Source organism: Antechinus flavipes, chromosome 3 (assembly GCF_016432865.1).
Source record: "Antechinus flavipes isolate AdamAnt ecotype Samford, QLD, Australia chromosome 3, AdamAnt_v2, whole genome shotgun sequence".
NCBI classification, from domain to species: domain Eukaryota; kingdom Metazoa; phylum Chordata; class Mammalia; order Dasyuromorphia; family Dasyuridae; genus Antechinus; species Antechinus flavipes.
In genome coordinates, this window is record NC_067400.1 from 458,561,381 (window position 1) to 458,584,730 (window position 23,350).

Below are 23,350 nucleotides of genomic sequence, written 5' to 3' on the forward strand. Positions count from 1 at the left end.
ATAAGGAAATTTAAAGGAAGGACAGATTTAGGGGGTAACAATGAATTCTGTTTGGGATCTGTTTGAAATGTCCGTGGGACATCCTGGTGGAGTTGTTCAGAAGAAAGTTGCTGACAGGGAACTGTAGTTCAAAAGTGATATAAGAACTAAGCATTTAGATTTGGAAAATAAATCATAACCAGACCCATTGTTCCTGATGAGATCACTGAGAAGATATAGAAAGAGAAGAAGGTCAAAAACAAAGCTTGAGGGGACATCATAATCAGAGGTCAAAGAAGGAGTGGTTAGACAGAAGAATCAAAAGAAAGCAGTGTCTCAAGAACCAAGGAAGAACTGGCAACCAGGAGGAAGGAGTAGCAAATGTCAAAAACTGAAGATCATGAGAAGAAATCTTACTTGCTAGATTTAGCAACTAAGAAATTCTTTTTTAAATTTTATTTTTATTATAGCTTTTTATATACAAAATATATGCATGGGTAATTTTTCAACAATGACCCTTGTAAAAACTTCTGTTCCAAATTTTCTCCTCCTTCCCCCACTCCAATCTCTAGATGGCAAGTGGACCAATACATGTTAAATATGTTAAAGTATATATTAAATACAATATATGTGTACATATTTATACAGTTATCTTGAGCAACTAAGAAATTCTTAATAATTATTGTAATCCCATAATAGACCTGCAGCAACTTGAATTAACCCTCAATTCTATCTTTACCTCATCATTGAAGGTTGTTGTAAGCCAGGATATTATAGACATCCACGAGACCAGGATAATTTGAATTAACTTTACCTCTAGGTGGATTGACAGCTGTGGACCTTTTTGCCCAAGGAGTACATAAAAACCAATATATGGTTCCACCAGAAAGCCTTGGATAGTTCTCATGGAACCTCTTTGTGGGCTCCCTTGTGGGACAGTTTATCTAAAGGCCACTCAATATATTTTTGCTAAACCAATTGCTTATATGAATATTCAGGCTGTAAATAGTCTAATACGCCAGATGTGGAAAGCACTGCTAGGAGAGTAATTTTGAAGAGAAAACAGTGTTGGGGTTGGAAACAGATTACAAGTAACTGAATGGAAAGATCAGGAACTGTAAATAATACATCCGGGTGGTTTTTTAATAGTAAAATTATTAATGGAAGGAGACATGTAGTTTTCAATGGAAGGAAAAAGATAAATACAGTTATTGCATGTTTATTGTACTGTGGTTGGTACCCATCACATCCACATAGGAAAAATGTGTCAGAGAATAACAATTAAGCTAAAGTGCGAAAATGAACAAAGAACTGGATAAGGTAATACATTATTTTGGTTCTCCCATCTCTTCCACTAACTAGCTGTGTTGTATGATCTTGGATAAGGGACTTATCTCATTCATGGCCATACCAAATGAATGAAAGCATCACTGGGATATATTTGGATAGTTCTTCATTTATTCCCTGTGCACTAACTCAGCATGGTGTTTGTTGCTGCTCAATTATTTCAATCTTATTTGACACTTTGTGACCCCATTCAGGGTTTTCTTGGCAGAGATACTAGGGTCATTTGCCATTTTCTTCTCCAGCTCATTTTATATATAAGGAAACTGAGGCACAGTGAAATGACTTGCCCAGAGTCACACAGCTAGTAAATGTCTGAGATCAGATTTGAACTCTGGAATAGTGTATTTTTTTTTTTTACATTGCTGAATCCATAAGATGAAGTTATAAAGGAGGAAGAATATTCTGTAAGATATATACCCTGAGCACTCCCTCTAGCATGGTAAATGCCAACTTGAGAGAGGCCATGGAGGACTGAGTAGCTGTCCCATGGATTTAGTTCCACTCAGAGCTCTTGAATCTTTTACTGTAATTCTGTCTTTCTGTCAGAGGGAAACAATAAGTCATCTTGATATGATTTTACCCAGATGCTTTCTCAACATCAACTAGCCCTAGCTTCTGCACATTTCTTTTGTTTCCCAATTGGGTGGTTGAGGTGAGAGACAAAAATAAATAGTTATGTTTTGAATAACTGATCTCCTACTTAAATTATTTAAATCATATATGATTTCTCATATCAGACCCCCAAATCTAGTCATAGTTGAAACGCATATATTTAGGAGAAAAATCAGTGTTAAATCTTTGAAATATTCAAGTAGACATTTCAAAATGACTCGAGAATTGATGCAACAACTTAAGACTGAAAATCTTAAAATCTTGATTTCAAAATACAGAAGGTACATTTCAAATGAGCTTCACACGGAAGGAAACATCTTCTAAGTCTGAATGCCAAGCTATACTTAGATTTTCAGGAAATCTGGGACTATAAAATTTTGAATTGCTTGAATTCCATTTACATTGCTTTTTAGGATAGAAAAGTCAAATCATTGCTTAGAATATGAAATGTTTTTAGATGTCACTTATATGGTAAGTACCACCTAGTATGTTTTTAAATTAATCTCCAAATTCAGAATTTCCTTTTTCCCCCTCATGATAATTCATTCAGCAATGCACCAGTTCTCACTAATCATCATGATGTATTTGCAGCTAATTACCCAGTCATAAGTGCACTGGGTGAAGGCAGAGTGGGATTCTTAGATATATCATATATGCAAATGTTCAACACAGACAGCTATTGTATTTTTTGCAAACAGATGGCCAGGTGACAGCTCTGTGAAGGAGGTGTACTTTCAGGCAAATTTCTTCCTAATCTAATTATCCATTGAGATAAGTCTGCAGGCTACCCGTATCTGTATCATCATATATGTTCCCAAAGTGTTTGTATACATTTCAATATTGCAGTAACCAGACAAACTCTGAATCTTCTATAATAATAATAATAATAATAAAACAGGTTAGTATTGCTTGTTTTTAGAGACCATGGTCTGAAGTCAAGAACTCTCGGTCAAGAAGCCCCCTCTTCATTCTTAGGCACATGATGTAATCCCACAATAGACCTGCAGCAATTTGAATTAACCTTCAATTCTATCTTTACCTCATCATTGAAGGTTGTTGTAAGCCAGGATATTATAGGTGGATTGACAGTTGTGGATCTTAAAAAGATCCATAAGTGACTGAACACAGAGATCTTGTAAATCCAATCTCCACATTTTACACATGTGGAAAATGGGGACAAGAAAAATTAAGCCACTTGCTCTGAATCACATAGATTAAGTAGTAGGACTGAGATTTGAGCCCAGGTCTCCTCATTCAAAATCACATATAGGTATATTCTAAAGGAAGTTGCAGTCATTGGCAGAATAAAGCAGTTTGCCTAGCTGAAGGTTTGTGGACTTCCAGAGTCATTGCCCAAAGAAAGATTGATCTCGATTCTCAATGTTGTGCTGGAGTCAAACAGAGCTGCCTGCCACCAACATTTCCTCCAATGACCCATGCAACCATCATTTTACTAGTTGGAAAAAAAATCTTTCTTTGCCTACAGCTAGCAGCTATTCTTGTTCAGGTTTTAATATTAGCTTCCTCTTGTTTTATAGTTAGGAATAATAAGCAGTTAAGATGCCCTGAGCTCTTCTTTGTCAATCTCATAAGACCCATAGGGGCAGCTAGGTGGTACAATGGATAGAGCACTAGGTCTGGAATCAGGGAGATCTGAATTAAAATCCAACCTCAGATTTTTACTACTTGTGAGTAAGTCACTTATATCCTATTTGCCTTATTTACCTGTAAAAATAAGCTGCGAAAGAAAATGGCAAACCATTCTAGTATCTCTGACAAATGGGGTCATGAAGAGTCAGAGAAGAATGAAAATGACTGAACAACAAAACCCCAGGATTAATCCTGAGAGGTGAAGATGTAGAAGTTCCTCTCTGCTCCTCCTTCATTTAAGAAAGGCACCCAAGGAAGTCTCCTAATGACCACCCTCCCTCTCCCCCTCTTCCAACTCTAAATACACAAACTTGATCTAGAAATTTATCATTCTGCAAAATTAAATCAACTCAGACATTGCCCATCAGTTGGGGAATGGCTGAGTAAGTTATGGTATATGGACATAATGGAATATTATTGTTCTGTAAGAAATTATTTCAGAGAGGCCTGGAGAGACTTACATGAACTGATGCTAAGGGAAATGAATAGAACGCTGTACACAGCAACAAGAAGATTATGTGATGATCAACTGTGATGGACATGGCTCTTTTCAACCATGAGGTGAGTCAAGGCAATTCCAAGAGAATTGTGATGGAAACAGCCATCCACATCCAGAGAGAGAATTATGGAGACTGAAAGTAGATAAAGGCATAGTATTTTCACCGTTTTTGTTGTTATTTGTTTGCTTGTATTTTTTTCTTTCTCCTTTTTTTCCCCTTTTGATCTGATGTTTCTGCACAGCATGAAAAGTGTGGAAATATGTTTAGATGAATTACATTTTTAACCTATATTTAGGTTTAGAACAAGATTACTTGCTCTCTGGGGGAGTGGGGAGCAGGGAGGGAGAGAAAAAATTTGGAACACAACGTTTTGCAAGGATGAATGTTGAAAACTTTGCAATTTTTCAAAAAATAAAAAGCTATTATTATAAGAAAAACACAAAATTCTCATTTCCTCAGATCATTTTTCCACCCTGGTTGCATGACTTCATCATGCCCCCAGGCTCAGTAAATACTCTTTTTCCTCACTTTTCAGTTTCTTTTTATGTATAGCCTCTCCCATTAAACTGTTATTTCTTTGAGAATAAGGACTGTCTTTTTTCTTGGTTTCCCCAGAATTTAGCACTGTGCCTATCATATGATAGGCACTTAATAAATATCTATTGACTCTAACACATAAGTAGAATCTAGACTTGATCAAAAATGTAAAAATTATCTGAAATCCTTGAAATTTACTACTTACAACTTTGATGACACCTCTTTTTAATTTTTTCTTTATTTTTAAATTTTTATTAAAGGTTTTTATTTTCAAAACATATGCATGGATAATTTTCAACATTTAGCATTGCAAAGCCTTGTGTTCCAAAGTTTCCAGTCTTCTCTCTGGGTCTAGATGGTTCTCTCCATCACAAGATCATTGGAAATGGTCTGAATCATTTCATGAAAAGAACCTCATTGATGACACTTCTTGATGGAAGTTTGGGTAGAAAACTGTCCCTATAAACTCTGACAATGTGTGTATGCATATGTATACACACATATATGTAAATATATACATACACACATACATATGTATATGTAAATTTATTTATGTATACTCAAATCTGAACTTAGTGTCAAGGAGACAGTCACTTGTATGATTCCAAAATCCACTTCCTGGCTGGTTTCTTTAATACTACTCTCTCTTACCCCTACACAAGTGTCTAGAGAACCAGCCAAATTACCTGTTGTTCTCATCTCTGTGATGTTCTCCTTTCTCTATGCCTTTGTTCATGCTAAACCTCTTTATTGATTTGTACTGCCATATCTTTACCTAATCAAATCTTTCTACCTTCAAGATACAATTCTTAAGTTTTCTCCTCTAGAAAGTTTTCCTCATCTTCCTAGCTCACAGGGATATATCTCTGTCCAATTTTAAATTGCTTATAGCACTTTACCTTTGTACTTTTCTTCTGCCTTATATGGTAGTCAATGGTATACCAATCTTTTGCCCATTATTAGACTGTAAGCTTCTTGAGGGTGGGTCCCATAACTTTCTTTTTAAATTTTATTTATTTTATTTTGAACTTAAAAAAATAAAACAAGTATTTTTGCAAAATAATATTGAAAAAATAATTGTACATGAAACTGCAAGTCTATATGACTTGCTTTTCCTTTCAAATATATAATCACATATTTTTCTCCCTCTCCCCCTACTTTTGATATAGCCACCATTAGACACAAATCTATCTATCTACCTACTTATTCTATTCTATTCCACATGTATTTATATCTATCAATTCTTTCTCTGGATGTAGATATATAGAGAACATCTTTTTTCATAGTCCTTTCTCGTTAACTGGGATATTTATCATATTTAAAATGAGTTAGTTGCTCAAAGTTGTTCCTAAAACAATATTGCTATTACTATATACTTAGTTCTGCTCATTTCATTGGCTTACTCTCAGTGCTTGTTGTTCAGACATTTCAATTGTGTCTAACTCTTCACAACCTCATTTGGGGTTTTCTTGGCAAAGATACTGAAGTAGTTTGCCATTTCCTTCTCCAGATCATTTTACAAATAAAGAAACTGAGTCAGAGTTAAGTGACTTGCTCAGAATCACACATAAGTGTCTGAGCTCAGATTTGAACTCAGAAAGGTGCGTTTTCCTTGCTCCACAATTGATCCACTGTACCACCTAACTGTCCCGCACAAAGTAGGTGCTTAAGAAGTTTGTGTTGGATTTTGTTATTCTTCCTATAACCTACAAAACTAAATTAAAATACTTTTGACAATTTTTAGAGATTATCTATAATGTTTGGAGGTTCTATATAATTTATATAAACTTTTTTTTCCTAAACTTATTTTCCTCAACTCCCAAAACAGGACATCTTTTTTACTTTTACTTTTTTTTTTTTTTACTTTTACCCAGACTTCTTTCTTCTCTTGCCTAAAATGCCTTTCCTTCTTTTCCTCTACCCTATCTGCTGAAATATTATTTATTTTTCTTTGAGGCTAAGCACAAGAATTGTTATAACGGAAAAATGGATTGGGAGTTAAGGTTTGAGTTCATAGCTTGCCTCTGCTGCTTCCTATTGTGATTCTGGGGGAAATCACTTATTCTCTATGAAGTTGGACCAAATGTCCATGAAGATCCTCACTAGCTCTAAATTCTGTGACCTTGTTATATGCCAGTTCTTCTATGAAGATTTTGGAAATTCATTTGAATATTCTAATGTTTCATAGAAATTTAAATGTGATTCATGATGAAATCTCCTAATATCCAATAAAACAAAAGTTGGATTATACTTTTTCTCCTTATCAGCCACAGCAAACATACAGCTCTACTATAGAAAAAACAAAAAACCATAGGGTCAAAAGTGGAATTTTATTTGGATTTTTTTACTTGTACATAATCTCTATATTAAGATATACAAACAGATAAAAATGGTCTAATAAGAGTAAGTCTGTTTATACCATTTTAATTCATTTTACAATAATTGCAGTAAAATACTGAAAGGAGATGACAAAATACTCCAATTTTAAGGGAAAAAAAATTCTTGGCTACTCTGGTTTACATCCTACTAGTCGTTAATGAGTTACAATATACCACTTATTTTCAATTTATCATTAACAACGGATGCAAATAAGTACAAAACTTTCACAACACATTAGTGAGGTGCTCATAAAAGTTTCTGGCATTATAAATTCCACTGAAATAAAAAGTAACTATTAGAATATTTCACTTAAAAGTATGGAATTCTCTAGCATGATTTTTTTTCTTAGCAAATGATAATATGTGCCAAGCTTCCTATTCATGGGTTGCCTTGGGATGATACAGCAAAGTCAGTTGCCTTCTTGCTACTTGACATATTTAACTAGATATCTGTGGTGATTTCTCACGCTAAATTACATAATAATTTCATCCCTTTTGTCTAAAACTAATACTATCCAATATACAATAACAACAAGTTAATGACCTCATAACAACTTAAGCAATTAAGGACAAATCAAAAGTTAATGGTTTAAGATACTGATTATAAACAATTTTTGGTCCAGTGACTCAAGTTACTATCCATTGCTTAGCTTTGAAAAAGCTAAAATGTTAGAAATGAAATTTATTTTTCATGAGCTCCTTTCTCCATGCTCTCCCTTTTTTGATACTAATTTGGACAAAAAAAATGAAAATTTCAAAGAATTTTGTTTTTCATGTATTTGCACAAAGTTGAGGTTGCAATCTGGAATCATATTTTGGAATAAATGTTATTTGTGGAGAAAATACCCTTAACACAACATAGTGTGTAGAATTAAACCACCTAAATGATCTTTTCAAAGGCAGCACAAACATATCAAAGTAAAACCTTTTTAAAAAAAAAAAATACTATAGCAACAAATTCGGATGAATATAACTTATGCATTACACTAAAAGTTGACAGCTAATAATTAAACATGTGAATAATTATGAGGGGACCAATTTTATTTTTTTCTAGTGATAAGATATAAAGAGAAAAACCATGAATGGACAGGGGGAGGGAGGTATTTTAGTGTGCTTTTTTCTTCCTGAGAACAGAAGGTTCTTAGGAAACAAGGAAGTTTTGCAATATTAGGCCTAAAATTATGTAGATTTCTTCTGGTACAAAGATTATAATCCTACCCAGGTAAGAAAGACTCCCTCTCTCCCAACCCACCCCTCTAAAATGCCCTAAGAATTATAATAGTAGAAGAGACTTCAACAAAGAGAGAATTTTAAAATTCATTAGTAATATTCTATTCAGAAGAAGGGCAGGGGAAAGAAATAATAAAAACTAAGAATCCTCACCTTTTTAGAATAAATTCTAAACATAGAAAGCCAAGGACTTAAAACCTAGTCAAGAATTTTTAAGGAAACCCAAATGAACAGATACAAGTGTTTACTATAATCTTCTAAAGGAAACAGACACCAGATTGCTCAGAGTCTGTGTGTTTGTGCTAATCAAAACCCAGTGCAATGGCAATATGAGCCTATGCCCATAAGTCCCAAAGTAACTATCTTCCTATCTATACCTATATGTACATAACTTAGGACAGAGGGCTAATGTCTCAGGTTTGAAAGATGATCAGATTCATTAATTAATGATCCTGTGTAGATTTCTATTGTGAATTCTTTGTGTATGTGTGTATGTATGTATTTCAAAGTATCCTTCCACTCATTACAATTATCAGTAGTGCTCAAAAGATTCAAAAGTTAATTTTAAATGGTGTAAAAAGTTTAGAGGCAACATGAAATACTAGATAGAAAGATGGCCTTTGGGTCAGGAGGACCTGGTTCAAGTCCCCCTTCTGACATATTGGCTCTATGACCTCAGTTAAGTCATTTAATCTCCATTTGTCTCATACAACTCTCTAAAATCATAAACTGCAGAATAATTGGCTGATTTAAATTGGTAGAGGTAATTTCCTTAGCAAAAGTCCCATTTACTACTAAAAACACAATTCTAGATCCCACAAAATATATATAGGGTTAGTCTGGCATGACACATTTTATATATACATGAATATGTATATATACATATAGACACACATGTGTATGTGTGGATATATCTTAAAGTTTTACATCTTTCTTTTTTAATATGAGCAGAATGTGACTCAGTAGTCTCACAAACTAGCACAAGCTATAGGGAATTAACTTAGGTTAAATAAGTGGTTATCATTTACCCAGAATTTAAAAAAAAAAAAAAAGCAAACAGAAGCTTTAATGAATGGATTTTCTAAGGATCATTCTAAGGTGGAACACTGTCTTCTGTGGATTTTAAACAAATATGAACCATAGGCAGAAGAGAAAAGTAAATGAGGTGATGGGACTAGAGGGGTTAGTGAGATGTTCTATCTTTGAAGGTGATCAAGAAAATTTAGTAAGGTACATTTCTGCTCTATGTGCCCAAAGCTAATTACATTAGAAATTATGTGCTTCCAGGATACCAGCATGTGGTTTATCTCTGCCCCCAGCCAGAACCACTAAAAGTGAGAATATCCTAATTATGAGTTTTATACAAGCTCTTGTTTCTTAGACTATTTTGTGTGGTTCTTTCACTGAAAACTTAAGACTCTCAAATGATCTTAGGCAATCTCTGAAGTTACCCTTAATTAACCGCTGTAAGAAATCAACAGACATCCATTGGCAACCCCCTAGGCAGAAACTCCTTCTCTGTGAAGATCATGAACTTTATTTACTGAGTGCCCACGGGATGAGGAAAAATCATGGTGGAATCCCTCCTAATGATGGGCTCTTGCAACTTTACAGTTCCTGATGATTTCTAAGGATAGTTGAAGAGTATGCAAAGGAAACTGTATTCTATGAAATACATTCAAGCTCACACACACTACCAAACTAAGAAATAAAGTACACGAGCATGTTAAGCGTGTTTGTTTCTCTTCTCTAAGTAATTTTTCTCCTTTTGTGCCAAATTCAGTAACATATACTAAGAGCAAAGCAACAAATCGCCTGACTGATCTGAATTTTGTTCTGACACGAAGCTGTGAATTTTGCAATGATCTCACAACCAGGCAGCTTCACAAATAGAATTCAAGTCAGCAGTCATACTGAACAATGAATGTGAAATAAAACTCCTTCCCTGGCCAGAAGGGAAACAAAAGGCTTGCTCCATAACAGTGCAACAACCACAGCACATTTTCTTGCATGAAGCACATGATTTGCTATATTTAGTGGCACTTAAGTATTACACAGTAAATATTCAAAAAAAAAAAACCAACAGAATTTTTGGATGTGCAGAAAGCGTAATCACATTATTAATACAAAAGTTGCTAAGCTACAGCATTACAATAGCATTACATGAACACTGAGGCTACTACAAATTTTCAACACACTGCCTTCCTTGTCAGCCAATGGTGTCATCAGTTTCAACGAGCTGCCCCATGTGGCGTGCTAATGAAGAGAGCCTCAGTCTGACCAGTCATTATCATCAAATTCCGAGTCATCGTCAGAATCACTGTACTCCACGGCGATACGTCTCGAGAGGATCGTTGCCACGTCATTTCCCACAGGCTCGCGTTTCGCTTCTTGTTCCCGTTGTTCTTGCACTTTTTTCAGCTGAATTCCTGTGGGCAAAACAGTTGAGAATGAACTCCCTTATTCTGACCCAAATGCAAAATCAAAATCATTATTAGAGTAGTGATAGCAGAATGGGGAGGAGAAAAAAAGAATTCATAAAGATTTTAAGAGAACTGAAGTAGAAAATGTTTAAAACTTCCTAAAGGAGAAAAATGAATGAACACCCATCCATTAGGCAATCAGAAGTTGTCTTTTCTAATAAAACAAATGAAGGAAACTAGCAAGAACAAATTTCATACATGGTATGCTAGCTTGTGTCCTTGGGGGGGGGGGGGGGGGGGAAGAAGGTGCTAAGTAGAGAGAGTGCTGAATCTGGAGTCAGGAAGCCTCATCTTCCTGATTCAAATACTCAGACGTTTACTAGCTGTGTGATTCTGGGCAAGTCACTTTCCCTGTTTGCCTCAGTTTCCTCATCTGTAAAATAAGCTGGAGAAGGAAATGGTAAACCACTGTGCTGATGGATAGGAGGGAGGGAGGAAAGAAAGGAAGGAAGGAAGGAAGGAAGGAAGGAAGGAAGGAAGGAAGGAAGGAAGGAAGGAAGGGGAGGAGGGGGAGGAGGGAAGGAGGGAGGGAGGCAGAAAGGAAGGAAGGAAGGAAGGAAGGGAAGGAGGGAGAGGAGGGAAGGAGGGAGGGAGGAGAAAGGAAGGAGAAAGAGAGCAGGGTAAGATCATTATGTGCCAAATACAGATACTTACTATGTGCTAATCACTATGATAAGTACTTAATATTTCTCATTTAATCCTTACAATATTTTGGGTGATAAATGCTCTTACAATATTCCTATGTTATAGTTAAGAAAATTGAGACAGAAAAATGTTGATTTGCTGAAGATCACACAGCTTAATGAGTGTCACATTGGGTCTGAATTGGGGATTTCATGACTCTCTTAGTTATAAACCTGAAATCTGTGGTCTGAAATCATTGTATTAGAAATATTTTATGTTATAGTTAAGCTTAAATGAATATGTTTTCTTATTAGTTACACTTCTTTTCCTAAAAGTATAATGGGGGGGGGGTAAAGAGAAAGGAAAGAGAGAGACCAGTTAACTAAGGGTTGACAGGAATCTAGTGAAGGTATAACTGGGCAATGGTTACTGGAAACAATTATAATGGACATTAGGTATTCCAAGAAGATAGAAATAAGACTAGAAAAGAATATCAAAAACTCAATTTCTAAAGGAAAAGCGTTTTGTAGCGTCCACACTCACCCATGCGAATGGCAGCAAGGAGATCGCTCCGAGCATCACTGATGGCAGGCTGAGCTGGTTCTTGTCTCTTTGAGTCGGCCCCCGCGGGACCGTGCATAGGGGAGGATGAAAGAGAAGGCCCGGCTACAGGGGGCCCAGGAGGGGGAGGTGGCGGCCCCGGAGGGGGAGGAGCTGTAACCACAAGCCCGGTGGAGGGCGGATGCGGAGTAGCCGTGTATGTGGAACTAGTGGCTAAGGGAGGATAGGAAGAGGGGGTAGGAATCTGGAGAGGGCTAACAAATGCAGTTTGTGCTGAAGGAATCATGGGGGGTGGTGGAGGCGGCGGTGGTCCTGACGGGTTGTAATATTCAATTATCTGTGCTGGGAGCATCCTAACAAAAAGAGGAAATATACCAAATCACCACAACATCAGTGGAAAGTGAAATTTTCTGAGACTCTAAAATTTACATAAGGTTAGATACTCATGACCATGTCATACACTGTGCATCTAATTAAAAGTATACAGTAAGGGCATAAGCATTTTCTGGGAGCTGTTTCAAAGGTCCTAATCAATTCATTACCACAGAATCCCATATCTTTATTTAACTCATCTCAGACGTAAAAATGTAACCAGAGATAAAAGGATTTTTTTTTGGTGGAAAAAGGAATATCATCTCCCTGATGATCACAGGATCTAGAAAGGCAGCAAGAATGTTCCTAATGCATACTCTCCAATAGTAGTAGCAGGGAAGCACATAGTTAATCAAGTTAGGAAGAAAATCACTGCAAATAACTGTAAGGCAGAAGTAGAACAATTGAATTTACTGAAAAATAAGTGTATTAAAGAAGGCAAAGATTGCCGTGCCCATTTCAGCACCAGCAATAAAGCAATACTTCAGAGAATATATTTAAACCAAGAAAAAGAAATACTAATAAATAAAAGTGGCATATCTGACCAAATGAAGGGGCATTCGCAAACCAAGGAATTCATTTCAAAAGAGAGGAAGAGGGATGTTTGTTTTCTACGGGCCATAGTAAATTATGGGTTTTGGTGAGAAGACATCACAGTACTGGATGACGCTAGGCCATGATGTGCAAGGTCAAGGAGTTAGATGATGCTGTTTTTCTATTTGTGTTAAGGATTTCATTTTGTGCATTTGTAAAAAACCTACTTAGCACACCTAGGTGCTAAGGGGATTAGAAAGATAAATGGGACATGTGTCTTGTCCTCAGGGAGCTTATAATCGAATATATTTATAGGAAAAAAAAAAAACCTTTAAGCCCAGTTTGCTGGTTTAAAAATACCTCATGAAATAATTTATTCAAATTACCTAAAAAACATGGCCGGTCTTCTTGTTTTTAAGTAGTCTACCAGGATGTTACTATTTCTTTACCTGTAATTTGGCTTTCACGACATAATTATTGATAAGACAAGTCAGGTTTTGTCCTGTAGCATTTTAGCCCATGAATCATTAAAAACAGAACCAAAATATGAACTATATGTACTATACTTTCAAAGAGTCCAGGCCCAAGGAATGTTTACCCATAGTCCGATGCAACCAAAGGTGCAGAAGCCTGTGAGCCATCCGAGGCCTGTGGCGGGGGTGGGGGTGGCTGCTGAGGTCTGTTCAAGGTCATGTGTCTGACCGTGGCGGAAGGAGGTCTATTATACTCATGCTCCAGGGCTTGGTTTGCAGTCCCATACTGCTGTGCATCTCCTGCTGCATAAGAAGGAGTCACTGGCTGCTGATGAAGAGAATGATTTGGAGTAGCAGGATAAGAATAATCAGTCACATCAGATGCATGGGACCTATAATTAAAGAAAAAATGGAGAGGAATGAAATGACTTTCAGGTTTTTTTTTCTTTTAATATACATACAACATCTGCTTTTCTGTTATCAATTCCTAAGTTATCAATTCCCTGTTCCCTTTCCTATATTGTCACGAAAAGTACAGAGCAATAATTGGATTACTATCTTAGCCAGAAAATGCAAGTGTTGTTCAAAATTAAATTCATTTTCAAAATAAGCATATCAGATGAAATGGCATGCAGTAAATACCAGTATTTTTTCAGTACTTTAGGACTCTTTTACTCAGTCACAGAATGATGTAGAACAAATCAAATTAACAAACAGTATTTAAAGCAGACATAGCATTCTAGTTGCAATGAAATATCGACAGGATATAATTAGAAATTATATAACAGTAGGTAAATTGGATAAACATTAACAGTAAGAGAAGTGAAAGAAATTAAGAATGCAATGCAGTGAATAATTTCTTTGCTTAAACAGAGAAAATGTATTTAACCAAAGCAGAGTGATTTAATAAGTTTAATATTTAAAAGCCTTGTTTTCTTTGCATAAACAGCCGAGTGTAACAAGCTGAAAGGAATGCAAACATTTTATTAGTTGAGCATAGAAGTTCACAAAGCTGCAGAGACTGTTGTGGTCCAGGGTCAGCTAAGCTCAAGGGAGGGGAATGAGTAAAAGGACCTGTTTGTCCCACAGCTGCAGAGAACCAGGTGGCATTAGTAAGAGACAATCGTGCCGTTCTGGCACTCTGTTAAAGGGCACATTGAGTCAGCAAATTGAATGCGTATCATTGCAGGAAGACTGAAGCAGGGCAGGCAACAAAAAGCCAGGGCTCTGAATAAAGCAAAAAAGACCAACCCTCTGGGCACTTTGTCCTCTTTCAGGCCCCCTGCCTGTTCCAGTTTCTTGGCGTCACTCATGAACTCAATACCCATTTTCCTTCGCTCCCACTCTTCTTTTCTTGTTCTGACTTTCCTCACATTTATTTGCTGGTTTCTGTTAGGATTCAGCTTGTGCTTCTCCCTCTGAAGCAAAACAGGCAAAGAGACATTGGTGGAAAAGCCACAGACTGGACGTCAAGCTCTGGGGTTTCATGCAGTGCAGTCCTGTGAAGGCACCGGGTGATTTTCTTTTTCTTTTTTACTTTTTCTCAATGCAGAGGAGCTGTCCTTGTCATAGGATCCTCCTTAATTGCAACACAAACTCCAGAAGATGGCACAAATGTGAATTTCTCTGTAGTGTATTGAAAGCTGCTAGTAAAGGAGTTAACATTTTAATATAGCAAAAGTAGGGAGAACTTGACCTGGCCTGAGATGTGGTATCCTTTTTAGATGTGTCCACGTTCAGAACTAAATACTGTTATAGAGAAAAGAGGTTAAAGGAAATGCCTTGAAGAAAAATGAGAAGGACCTAAAAAGAAGAGAAATTCTGAGTGCTTTCAAAAGGAAACTTTGTCAACTGAGGGAAAAAATTATTTTTTAATTATTTAATTGAATTATTTAATGAAATTCTTCTTTAAAAAAAAGAACATAGGACTGGGCTGCTTTGCTATCCCTCCAAAACAGTATTTCAATATATAGATGAAAGGGGCTAGGAGAGACAAAATAAGAAGGGTAAATAGGGAACTAATGAATGGATAAAAGTGACTAAGTGGCATTTTAGAGCTAAAATTATAAAGTGACGATAGGGCACTGGACTTGAAGTCAGGAAGAACTCAGTTCAAATTCAGTCTTGGACACTTAGATGTTTGAGACTAGACAAGTTGCTTAACCTCCACTTGTCTCAGTTTCTTCATCTGTAAAATGGGGGTAATAGCTCCTACATCTCAGGGCTGTTGAGAGGGTAACAAATTTAAAGGTCTATATAAATGACGGCAATTTTATAATAATCATCATAACTTTTATAATTATAGCTAATAAGGAGGAAAAATCCATAAGGGAGTAGTAGGTTCTTATGAAGGATGGGTAAAAGATCAGGTAGGAGCCACAGGAAAAAGTAGTAAGTTAAACTAGATTAAAAAATATATCATTACATTTCCATACTCATTCCATGAACTGAAAGCATAAGGTAGGTACATGGGGAGTCTTTAGGGAAGTAAGAGGCTACTGCAAAACAGGAAAAGGTTGGAGGGCAAGTGGGTATTGGTAACACAATGGGTCATTTCAGAGCAGGTATTAGGAAGAGATACCTATGGATGTAGGTAAAGAGTCACTGGACTCAGTTAAGAATATACAAATTCTATAGAGAATTGACTCAAGTTTATAAAAATAGAAGCCACTCTCCAATTGATAAATGGTGAAAGGATATGAACAGACAATTTTCAGATGAAGGAATTAAAACCATTTACTTTTTAGGAAAAAATGCTCTAAATCACTACTGATCAGAGAAATGCAAATTAAAACAACTCTGAGATACTATCACATACCTCTCAGATTGGCTAAGATGACAGGAAAAGATAATGATGAATGCTAGAGAGGATGTGGGGAAACTGGGACACTGATACATTGTTGGTGGAGTTGTGAACAGATCCAGCCATTCTGGAGAGCAATTTAGAACTATTCTCAAAAAGTTATCAAACTATGCATACCCTTTGACCCAGCACTGGGCTTATATCCCAGAGAGATCTTAAAAGAGGGAAAGAGACTCACATGTGCAAAAATGTTTGTGGCAGCCCTTTGGTAGTGGCAAGAAACTGGAAACTGAGTGGATGCCCATCAACTGGAGAATGGCTGGGTAAATTGTGGTATATGAATGTTATGGAATATTATTGTTCTGTAAGAAATGACCAACAGGATGATTTCAAAGAAGCCTGGGACTTATATGAACTGATGCTAAGTGAAGTGAACAGAACCAGAAGGTCATACATGGCACCAAGAAGATTACATGATGATTGATTCTGACGGATGTGACTCTTCAACAGCAAGGTGGTTCAGACTAGTTCAGACTAGTTCATCACAACAGACTTGTGATGAAGAGAACCATCTGCACCAGAGAGAGCACTGTGGGGACTGAATGTGGATCACAACATAGTATTTTCACCTTTTTATTGTTGCTTGCTTGTATTTTGGTTTCTTTCTCATTTTTCCCTTTTTAATGTTATTTTCTTCTTGTACAGCATAATTATGATAATATGTAGAGAAGACTTGCACATATTTAACACATATTGGATTACTTGCCATCTAAGGGAGGGACTGGGGGAAGGAAGGGAGAAAAAAATTTGGAACACCAGGTTTTGCAAGAGTGAAAATTGAAAACTATCTAAGCATATATTTTGAAAATAAGAAGCTATCAAAAAAGAATGTACATATTCAAAAAAGCCTCAGTGGACAGAAAAAGATGGAAATAATTCTAAAGTTGTCCAAGCCAGCTTAACAGTAGAGAGTGTGATATAGAGGAAAGGCAATGGGCTTCAGAGTTAAAAAACTTGGCTTGTATCCTAACCATGACATTAACTTCCTCAGTGACTTTGGAGAAGTGACTTCATCTCTCTAGAGCTGTTTGCTCATGTGAAAATGAAAGTATAGGAACAGATGTCCTCTGAGTTCCTTTAGAGTTCCAAATCTATCTTTCTACTTAAACTCTTCCTTCTTCTAAACTTCTCTATTTCTTTATTAAGTTTCAGGTACTGCTATAAATACCAAAAATACAAAAAATGATAAAAAAAAAATCCCTACTTGCAAGGAATTTACATTAACAGGAAAAAACAAGAACATATGTAAGTATATACAAAATAAAATTAAAAATGAATAAATAATGGAGAGAGTATACTAGCAGTTGAAGGGACAGGAAAAGCTTCATTCTTCAAGCTTGGAGTCAGGAAAAACTTCATGCAGAAGATGGTGCTTAAGTTGCATTTAAATGAACAGAGTAATACTATGAGGTAGTGAGGTAGGAGTGCATTGTAGAAATGGGAGGCATCCAGCACCAAGGCACCGAGATGGCAGATAGATTGTCACATATAAGAAACAGAAAGCAAGTTGTCTAGATCACAGTACAGATGAAGAAGAATAATGTTCAATAAAGTTGGAAAATAGGTTAGAGACAAGTAGTTGGGCTTTAAAAGCTAAACAAAGAAGTTTTTATTTGATTCTAGAAGCAATAGGAAACATACTACAGCTTAATGAGTAGAGCCGTGACATAATTGGAACTGTGCTTAAAAAAATCATTTTGGCAGCAATATATCAAATAGACTGGAGTGGAAAGAGAATTGAATCAAACAAACAACCAGTTAGGAGTCCATTGCAATAATCTAGGTGAAAGGTGATGAGGGCCTAAATTAAGGCCTTAGTTGAGTGCCTAGAAAAAGGAGATAAAGGAAATAGAAATGGCAAGATCTGGCAAAGTGTAAGGAAAAGGTGGGTCAATGAGGAAGGATAATGTGAAGATACAAATCTAGGAAAGTAATGGAATGTAGTACTTGCTCCTAAGAAAAATAGGGAAGTTTAGAAGAAGGGAGGGTTTGGGTAGAAAGATCAAAAATTCTTTTCATACAAGATGTCTAAAGGGAAAAAATAAAGTGAGAGGATGCTCAGGGATAGAGATGAGGGCTCTGTGTGTATGTGTGTGTGTGTGTGTGTGTGTGTGTGTGTGTGTGATTTTCATAATTCCCTGAGAACTAATGAGGTTATCAAAAGGAAGAGTGTAGAAAAAAAGAAAAGCTGGCCTATTACCCATACTTAGGGAGGATGAAATGAAATAATGAGCCCTCAAAGTACTAAGAAGTAGTATTAAAAACAAAAACAAAAGAGGATTGTTATGAAAACCTAGAGAGGAGAGATTATTCACAAGGAGAAAGTAGTCTCTGGCCCAGAATTATGACGTCTGTTCCCAAGGATGATTGGGGGAAAAGAAAAAGAAACCATATGTTCTAAAATATGTACAGCTTTCTTTTTGGTGGCAAAGAACTGGAAAATGTCCAACAACTGGGGAAGTAGTCAACAGTTTCAAATTCAGTAGAGAGTTCCAAATGAGGATGAGAATTGAGAAAAGATCATCCAATTTGCCAGTTAATAGATCATTAATAACTTTAAACTCTTTAATGATGAGGCATGAAACTAGATTGCAAAGATTTTAGGAGTAATAGAAGAGGAAGCAGAGATAGAAAGGAAAAGGAAAGAGTGATTAAAAGTTGATAACTTGAGGGGAAAGATGATCACTTTTAAGGTATGGGCTAGTGAAGGGTGTGTTTATGCCCACTTGGGCATGTTTGAATGCATGTGGGAAGAAATTAGGAAAAAGCAAAAAAGTTGAAAATAAGAGATTGGGGAGGAGGACTGAAGGAGCGATTTTCTGAAGACAGGGAGGGATAGAATTAACATATCAGTAGAGAGAGGTTGACTTTGGCAAAAAAAAAAGTTTACCTAATTATCTGAGACTGGGGAGGAGAGAATAGTGGATGAAGTCAAAGTGGGTTTTGAGATGAACAGACAAGGAGAAGCAAGAGTTTAAATTGAATATCCTTTTTTCTATAAAGTAAGAGTTAAGGTCTTCAGCTGAAAAGAGGGAGATGGGATTGTGTGTAGAAGGTATGAGAAAGGAAGAGAGAATTTGGAACAGCTTCTATTAGTAGTGAGAAGAAGAAATAGGAAAAAGTAAAAGAATGGCCTTACTGCAATGAAATGTTCATAAATCTATAGTCTTATGTTTATGAAGACAACACTTCCAACAATCATTATGTAGGAGTAGAATCACTTCCTTATATGTATTTCAATTTATGTAATTTATGTAAGCTAATTTATGTAAGCTAAAGGTGTGATATCTGGTAAGTGAATATATTTTCTTAAAAAAATTTCATCAAAGAAATCATGCAAAAACAACAATGAATTGCACTGTATGCAGTGGTAGAAAAAGCTGATCGATGGGTAATGAAAGACCACAGGAACAAGTCTTAGAAAAATTCAATTGCTAATAACAGTAATGCTGCTGCTGCTGACAATATATAGTGTATACAATATGGCGTCCCATATTTGCCAGGCACTATCATAAACACTTTCCAAATATCTCATTTTAATCTTATAATAACTCTGGGAGGTAGGTGTTATTGTTATATCCATTTTACAGTTAAGGGAAATTGAGGCTGAGAGAGTTTAGGTAACTTGTCCAAAGTGACAGAGCTGGTAAGTTTTTCAGTCCATATTTAAGCAAAGGTTTCCTAACCCCAGGCCTAGTGTTAAAACCACTATACCACCTGGTTGCCTAGATGGAATTTGGAAATCCAGAAAAAGTACAGCTCATATAACATAACTAAGAAAGATAAAGAAATGTTTTAAATGAAATTATGTGTTAAGGAGAATGGATAGTCTGAACCACCATCAATTTTGTGGTCAACTGAATATATTTGATCTTAAAATCCAGGATGTATACAAAGACCTTCCATCACATAGAAAAGAATACTTGTCTTTTTCCATCAGGATTTTTGGAGAACATTACCTGAAATAAGGTATTTCACTTAGAATAAAAAGTTCATTTCATAGGATTCATATCATTTTTGTTGGATTAGATTAGAAATGAATTTAAATGATAAATTAACCCAATGATTGCCAGTGAGAAAGATAAAATGCTTCTGAACAGTTACCCTGTTATGATGTATTCTAATATCCATTTTAAGGAAAACCATTCAGTCCTTAAAATTTCAAAGTTGAAGATAAGGTTAACTAGAAATTTAACTTAAGACTTTGTTCATGTCATGTTAGTCAAAACTTGGGGAGGAGGATGGTATTGGGAAAGTTGAAGTTAACAGAACTATAATGTGTAAAGCCCAGACTATATGATGTTTTACTCTGTTTTTAAAGATGAGAACTGCCACCAAGAGGAAATCTAGAAGAGCAATCTTGAAAAACAAATAAGTCTTAACAGCTAAATGAGATGTCTTGTCTTATTTATATGTTGTTAAAAGGCTTTGCATAAAGTCTCTTTTGTTCCCCAATACAAGATTTTAAGTTAGAAGACAGAAAAATAATACAAACAAAATGAAAAATTAGCAAACTAGATCCACTGGATTCATTCCATCCAAAGAACTGAAATTGCCACTCTGTGGCCCTGTCGTTTAGACCTGTATGAAAAAATATTTTTACAGCTAACAGCCTTTTGGTGAGCTCCAATGATGATCGTTTCCTGTAAATCAAAGTACATGAGATTAGTTATATGAAGGGCAAAAACAGGCACACTTTTTTCTTCCATCAGTCTTAGGCATATTTTCAAAAAGAACAATGAAGTTATTATTCTATTAATTACTCTATTAATAGTAATAACTAATCATTCTGAGACACTGTATATCAAGGGCAATTCAGCATGCCAAGCTAAAAATGGAACTATCACTATAGTTAATTAAATTGAAATTTAAATATCTTCTAAATTAACAGCAAAATCAGTAACTGAACTAAACAATCAATTAAAGTCAGAGGGATTTTTAATCCTACAAAGAAAAACAACAGCAAAAAAACTTGCAATTTCAACAAAATACTTTCAATGCATAGCATAGCTTAGCTAAGTTCTAAGATACATCCCAGGCCTTTTTGAGCACTAAAGCTATTGATGAATTTCCAAATTATATAAAAGCAACAACAATAAGAAGAAGAAATGCCTAATGCAATGTCTAAATTAAAAAAAAAAAAAAGAAAGGAAGAAAGAAAGAAAGCACCAAGAAATGGCTCACACATAACCATTACATGAGGATAAGGGAGCTTTAATACACACAGACCTAGTATCTGGGGACAGGGATCCCTCGGAAGACGCTCCATGGTACACACTTTGAGACAACCTGTTGTCAGGTCTAAGCTCTTTGTCATATGCCATCATATTCCACTCCTGGCGCCTGTTCCTGGCTTTTCTAACCTTTTTCACCTCACGGGTTGTGCCATCTATACGCTTTTGCTCCTGATGTCCAGGAAAAGAAAGGAAGCATGTCAAGACAGAAGGGAAAGGGAAAACAGCAGGTTAAATGCAGTTAAAATGAACAGGAATATAAACCTGATAAGCAAATGGAAGCCATAGCCTAGTTGTAAAGGAAATTCTAAAAGAAGTCTAACTCGCTATGGACCCAAAAGAAGGCAGTCTATATTTTTTAACTCATGTTGTATCTAGATAAGGAAAGCTGCTCTTTCTTTAGTTGCTCTTTATTGCTTAGATAAAAACATCTCACAAGGTACAATCACTACTGCACAATTTTTTTAAAGTCTTGATGCAAAAAATATACATAGCAAAATATTTTTCTTCCAGAATAAAGATAAATAACCTTTATTCTCAATTTCCAAGTGGTACTCCAAATGATATCTAGGTCAGTTTTGCTAATAGTTAAATGAAAAAAACAGAAAACTTACCTGTCCCATTAATGAAACACTTATTTTTGCTCTAGACCTTTGGCCTTACACAAAAATCAAGAACACAGTCCCACCACGGACAGGCATAACAATACAACCTCACCAGTAAACACTTAGGACTTAACTGGATATCTCTAGAGAGTGGTAGGTATTTATTCCTGCTATATTTATTTGCCCTACATAACTCACAAAATGTTAAGTCCCTTAAAGACAAGGACTGAATTTTCTACTTCTCTGTGAATTAAATTTTCATTTACATCATTTTGAATAGGAAGCACTCAACTCTTTTTCAACCCATTTATATTTATCAACTGCAGGGACAACATGTGATAAGTACCACCAGCAAGACCAAGCAATAATAACAACTCTATGTTACAAATTAAAATTAAGATTTATAAAGCATGTTCCTGGCAGCTCTATCATAGAGACAGGTAAATTATGTAGGCATTATATCTCTATTTTGCAAATGAGAAAAAGTGAGGCTCCAAGATATGAAGTGACACAGAAAAGAGCAAGTGGGAAGGTCAAGATTTGGTCCCAGGTCTTCTGGGCTCAATAATATTTTTCATTGTCATCATATTGTCTCTCCACAAAATTATTATGAGAATCCAGAAAAGCAGCTTCCAAAACCAATGGTTCCCGATCCTGATTTTGAGACATCATTGAATGCCTCAATCTATGCTAATATTATCCCATATAGTATCATGACATCACAAAAAAAGTTATAAGAAAATAAAAATTAACTTTGATTTTCTTTATTTTGGAGCTCTATGTGTCATGTAACACTTTCAGGTGGGGTAAAGTGGTGAAGAATCAAGCTAATAGCAATTAAGGATTGTGACAGCAATACAGCTGGGAATCACCATTCTATGGACTCTATGTTGCATCTATCCTTTGCAGATGGCTGATGGTTGATTAGATGGTTGATTTAACCATCATGAATCTGCTAAGTGAAAGTATAGAGGTGTTAGCTAGTTAAGGAGTGCCATGGACAGAGCGCTGGGCCTGCAATCTGGAAGACTTGAGTTCAAACTTGTTCTCAGACAATTACTAGCTATATCTCCCTGGCCAAGTCACTTAGTCCTGTCTGTCTCAGCTTCCTCATCTGTAAAAAGATCTAGAGAAGGAAATGGCAAATTACTCCAGTATCTTTGCCAAGAAAACACCCAAAAGGGTCATGAAGAATTTCACACCACTGGAACAACTCAACAAAAACTACAAAAGAGGTATTGGCGCTTGAAGCTTATTTCATTGGTGAATCTAAGTTTTTGGTTTTCTGCTGTTAATTTATCTTGATGAATCCAAGCTTTTGACATGAATACTTCCTCCAACACAGATTACAAAATCTCTACAGCAAAA

General features: G+C 35.9%; 2 protein-coding genes across 6 annotated transcripts in view; one reads left to right on the plus strand and one right to left on the minus strand.

Moving 5' to 3' along the window:
- The window catches only part of GPR12 (G protein-coupled receptor 12), a 120,422-nt gene extending 99,907 nt beyond the window's left edge, over positions 1 to 20,515 (plus strand). For 2 of the 3 annotated variants that reach the window (XR_007952059.1, XR_007952060.1), the window contains exons 2-3: positions 17,290 to 17,388; positions 20,465 to 20,515. The gene's annotated coding sequence lies outside the window, so the exon portion shown is untranslated. The remainder of the gene's footprint in view (positions 1 to 17,289; positions 17,389 to 20,464) is intronic. The other variant, XR_007952061.1, reaches the window with a different exon arrangement.
- Positions 6,937 to 23,350, minus strand: part of WASF3 (WASP family member 3) — a 181,364-nt gene continuing 164,950 nt past the window's right edge. For 2 of the 3 annotated variants that reach the window (XM_051986549.1, XM_051986550.1), the window contains 4 exons: positions 21,373 to 21,548; positions 13,406 to 13,672; positions 11,884 to 12,254; positions 6,937 to 10,662 (listed from right to left, as the gene is read on the minus strand). In XM_051986549.1, the coding sequence (XP_051842509.1) occupies positions 10,505 to 10,662; positions 11,884 to 12,254; positions 13,406 to 13,672; positions 21,373 to 21,548 (972 nt within the window). In that variant the 3' untranslated portion in view covers positions 6,937 to 10,504. Of the gene's footprint in view, positions 10,663 to 11,883; positions 12,255 to 13,405; positions 13,673 to 14,531; positions 14,699 to 21,372; positions 21,549 to 23,350 lie in introns of all 3 variants that reach the window. The other variant, XM_051986551.1, reaches the window with a different exon arrangement.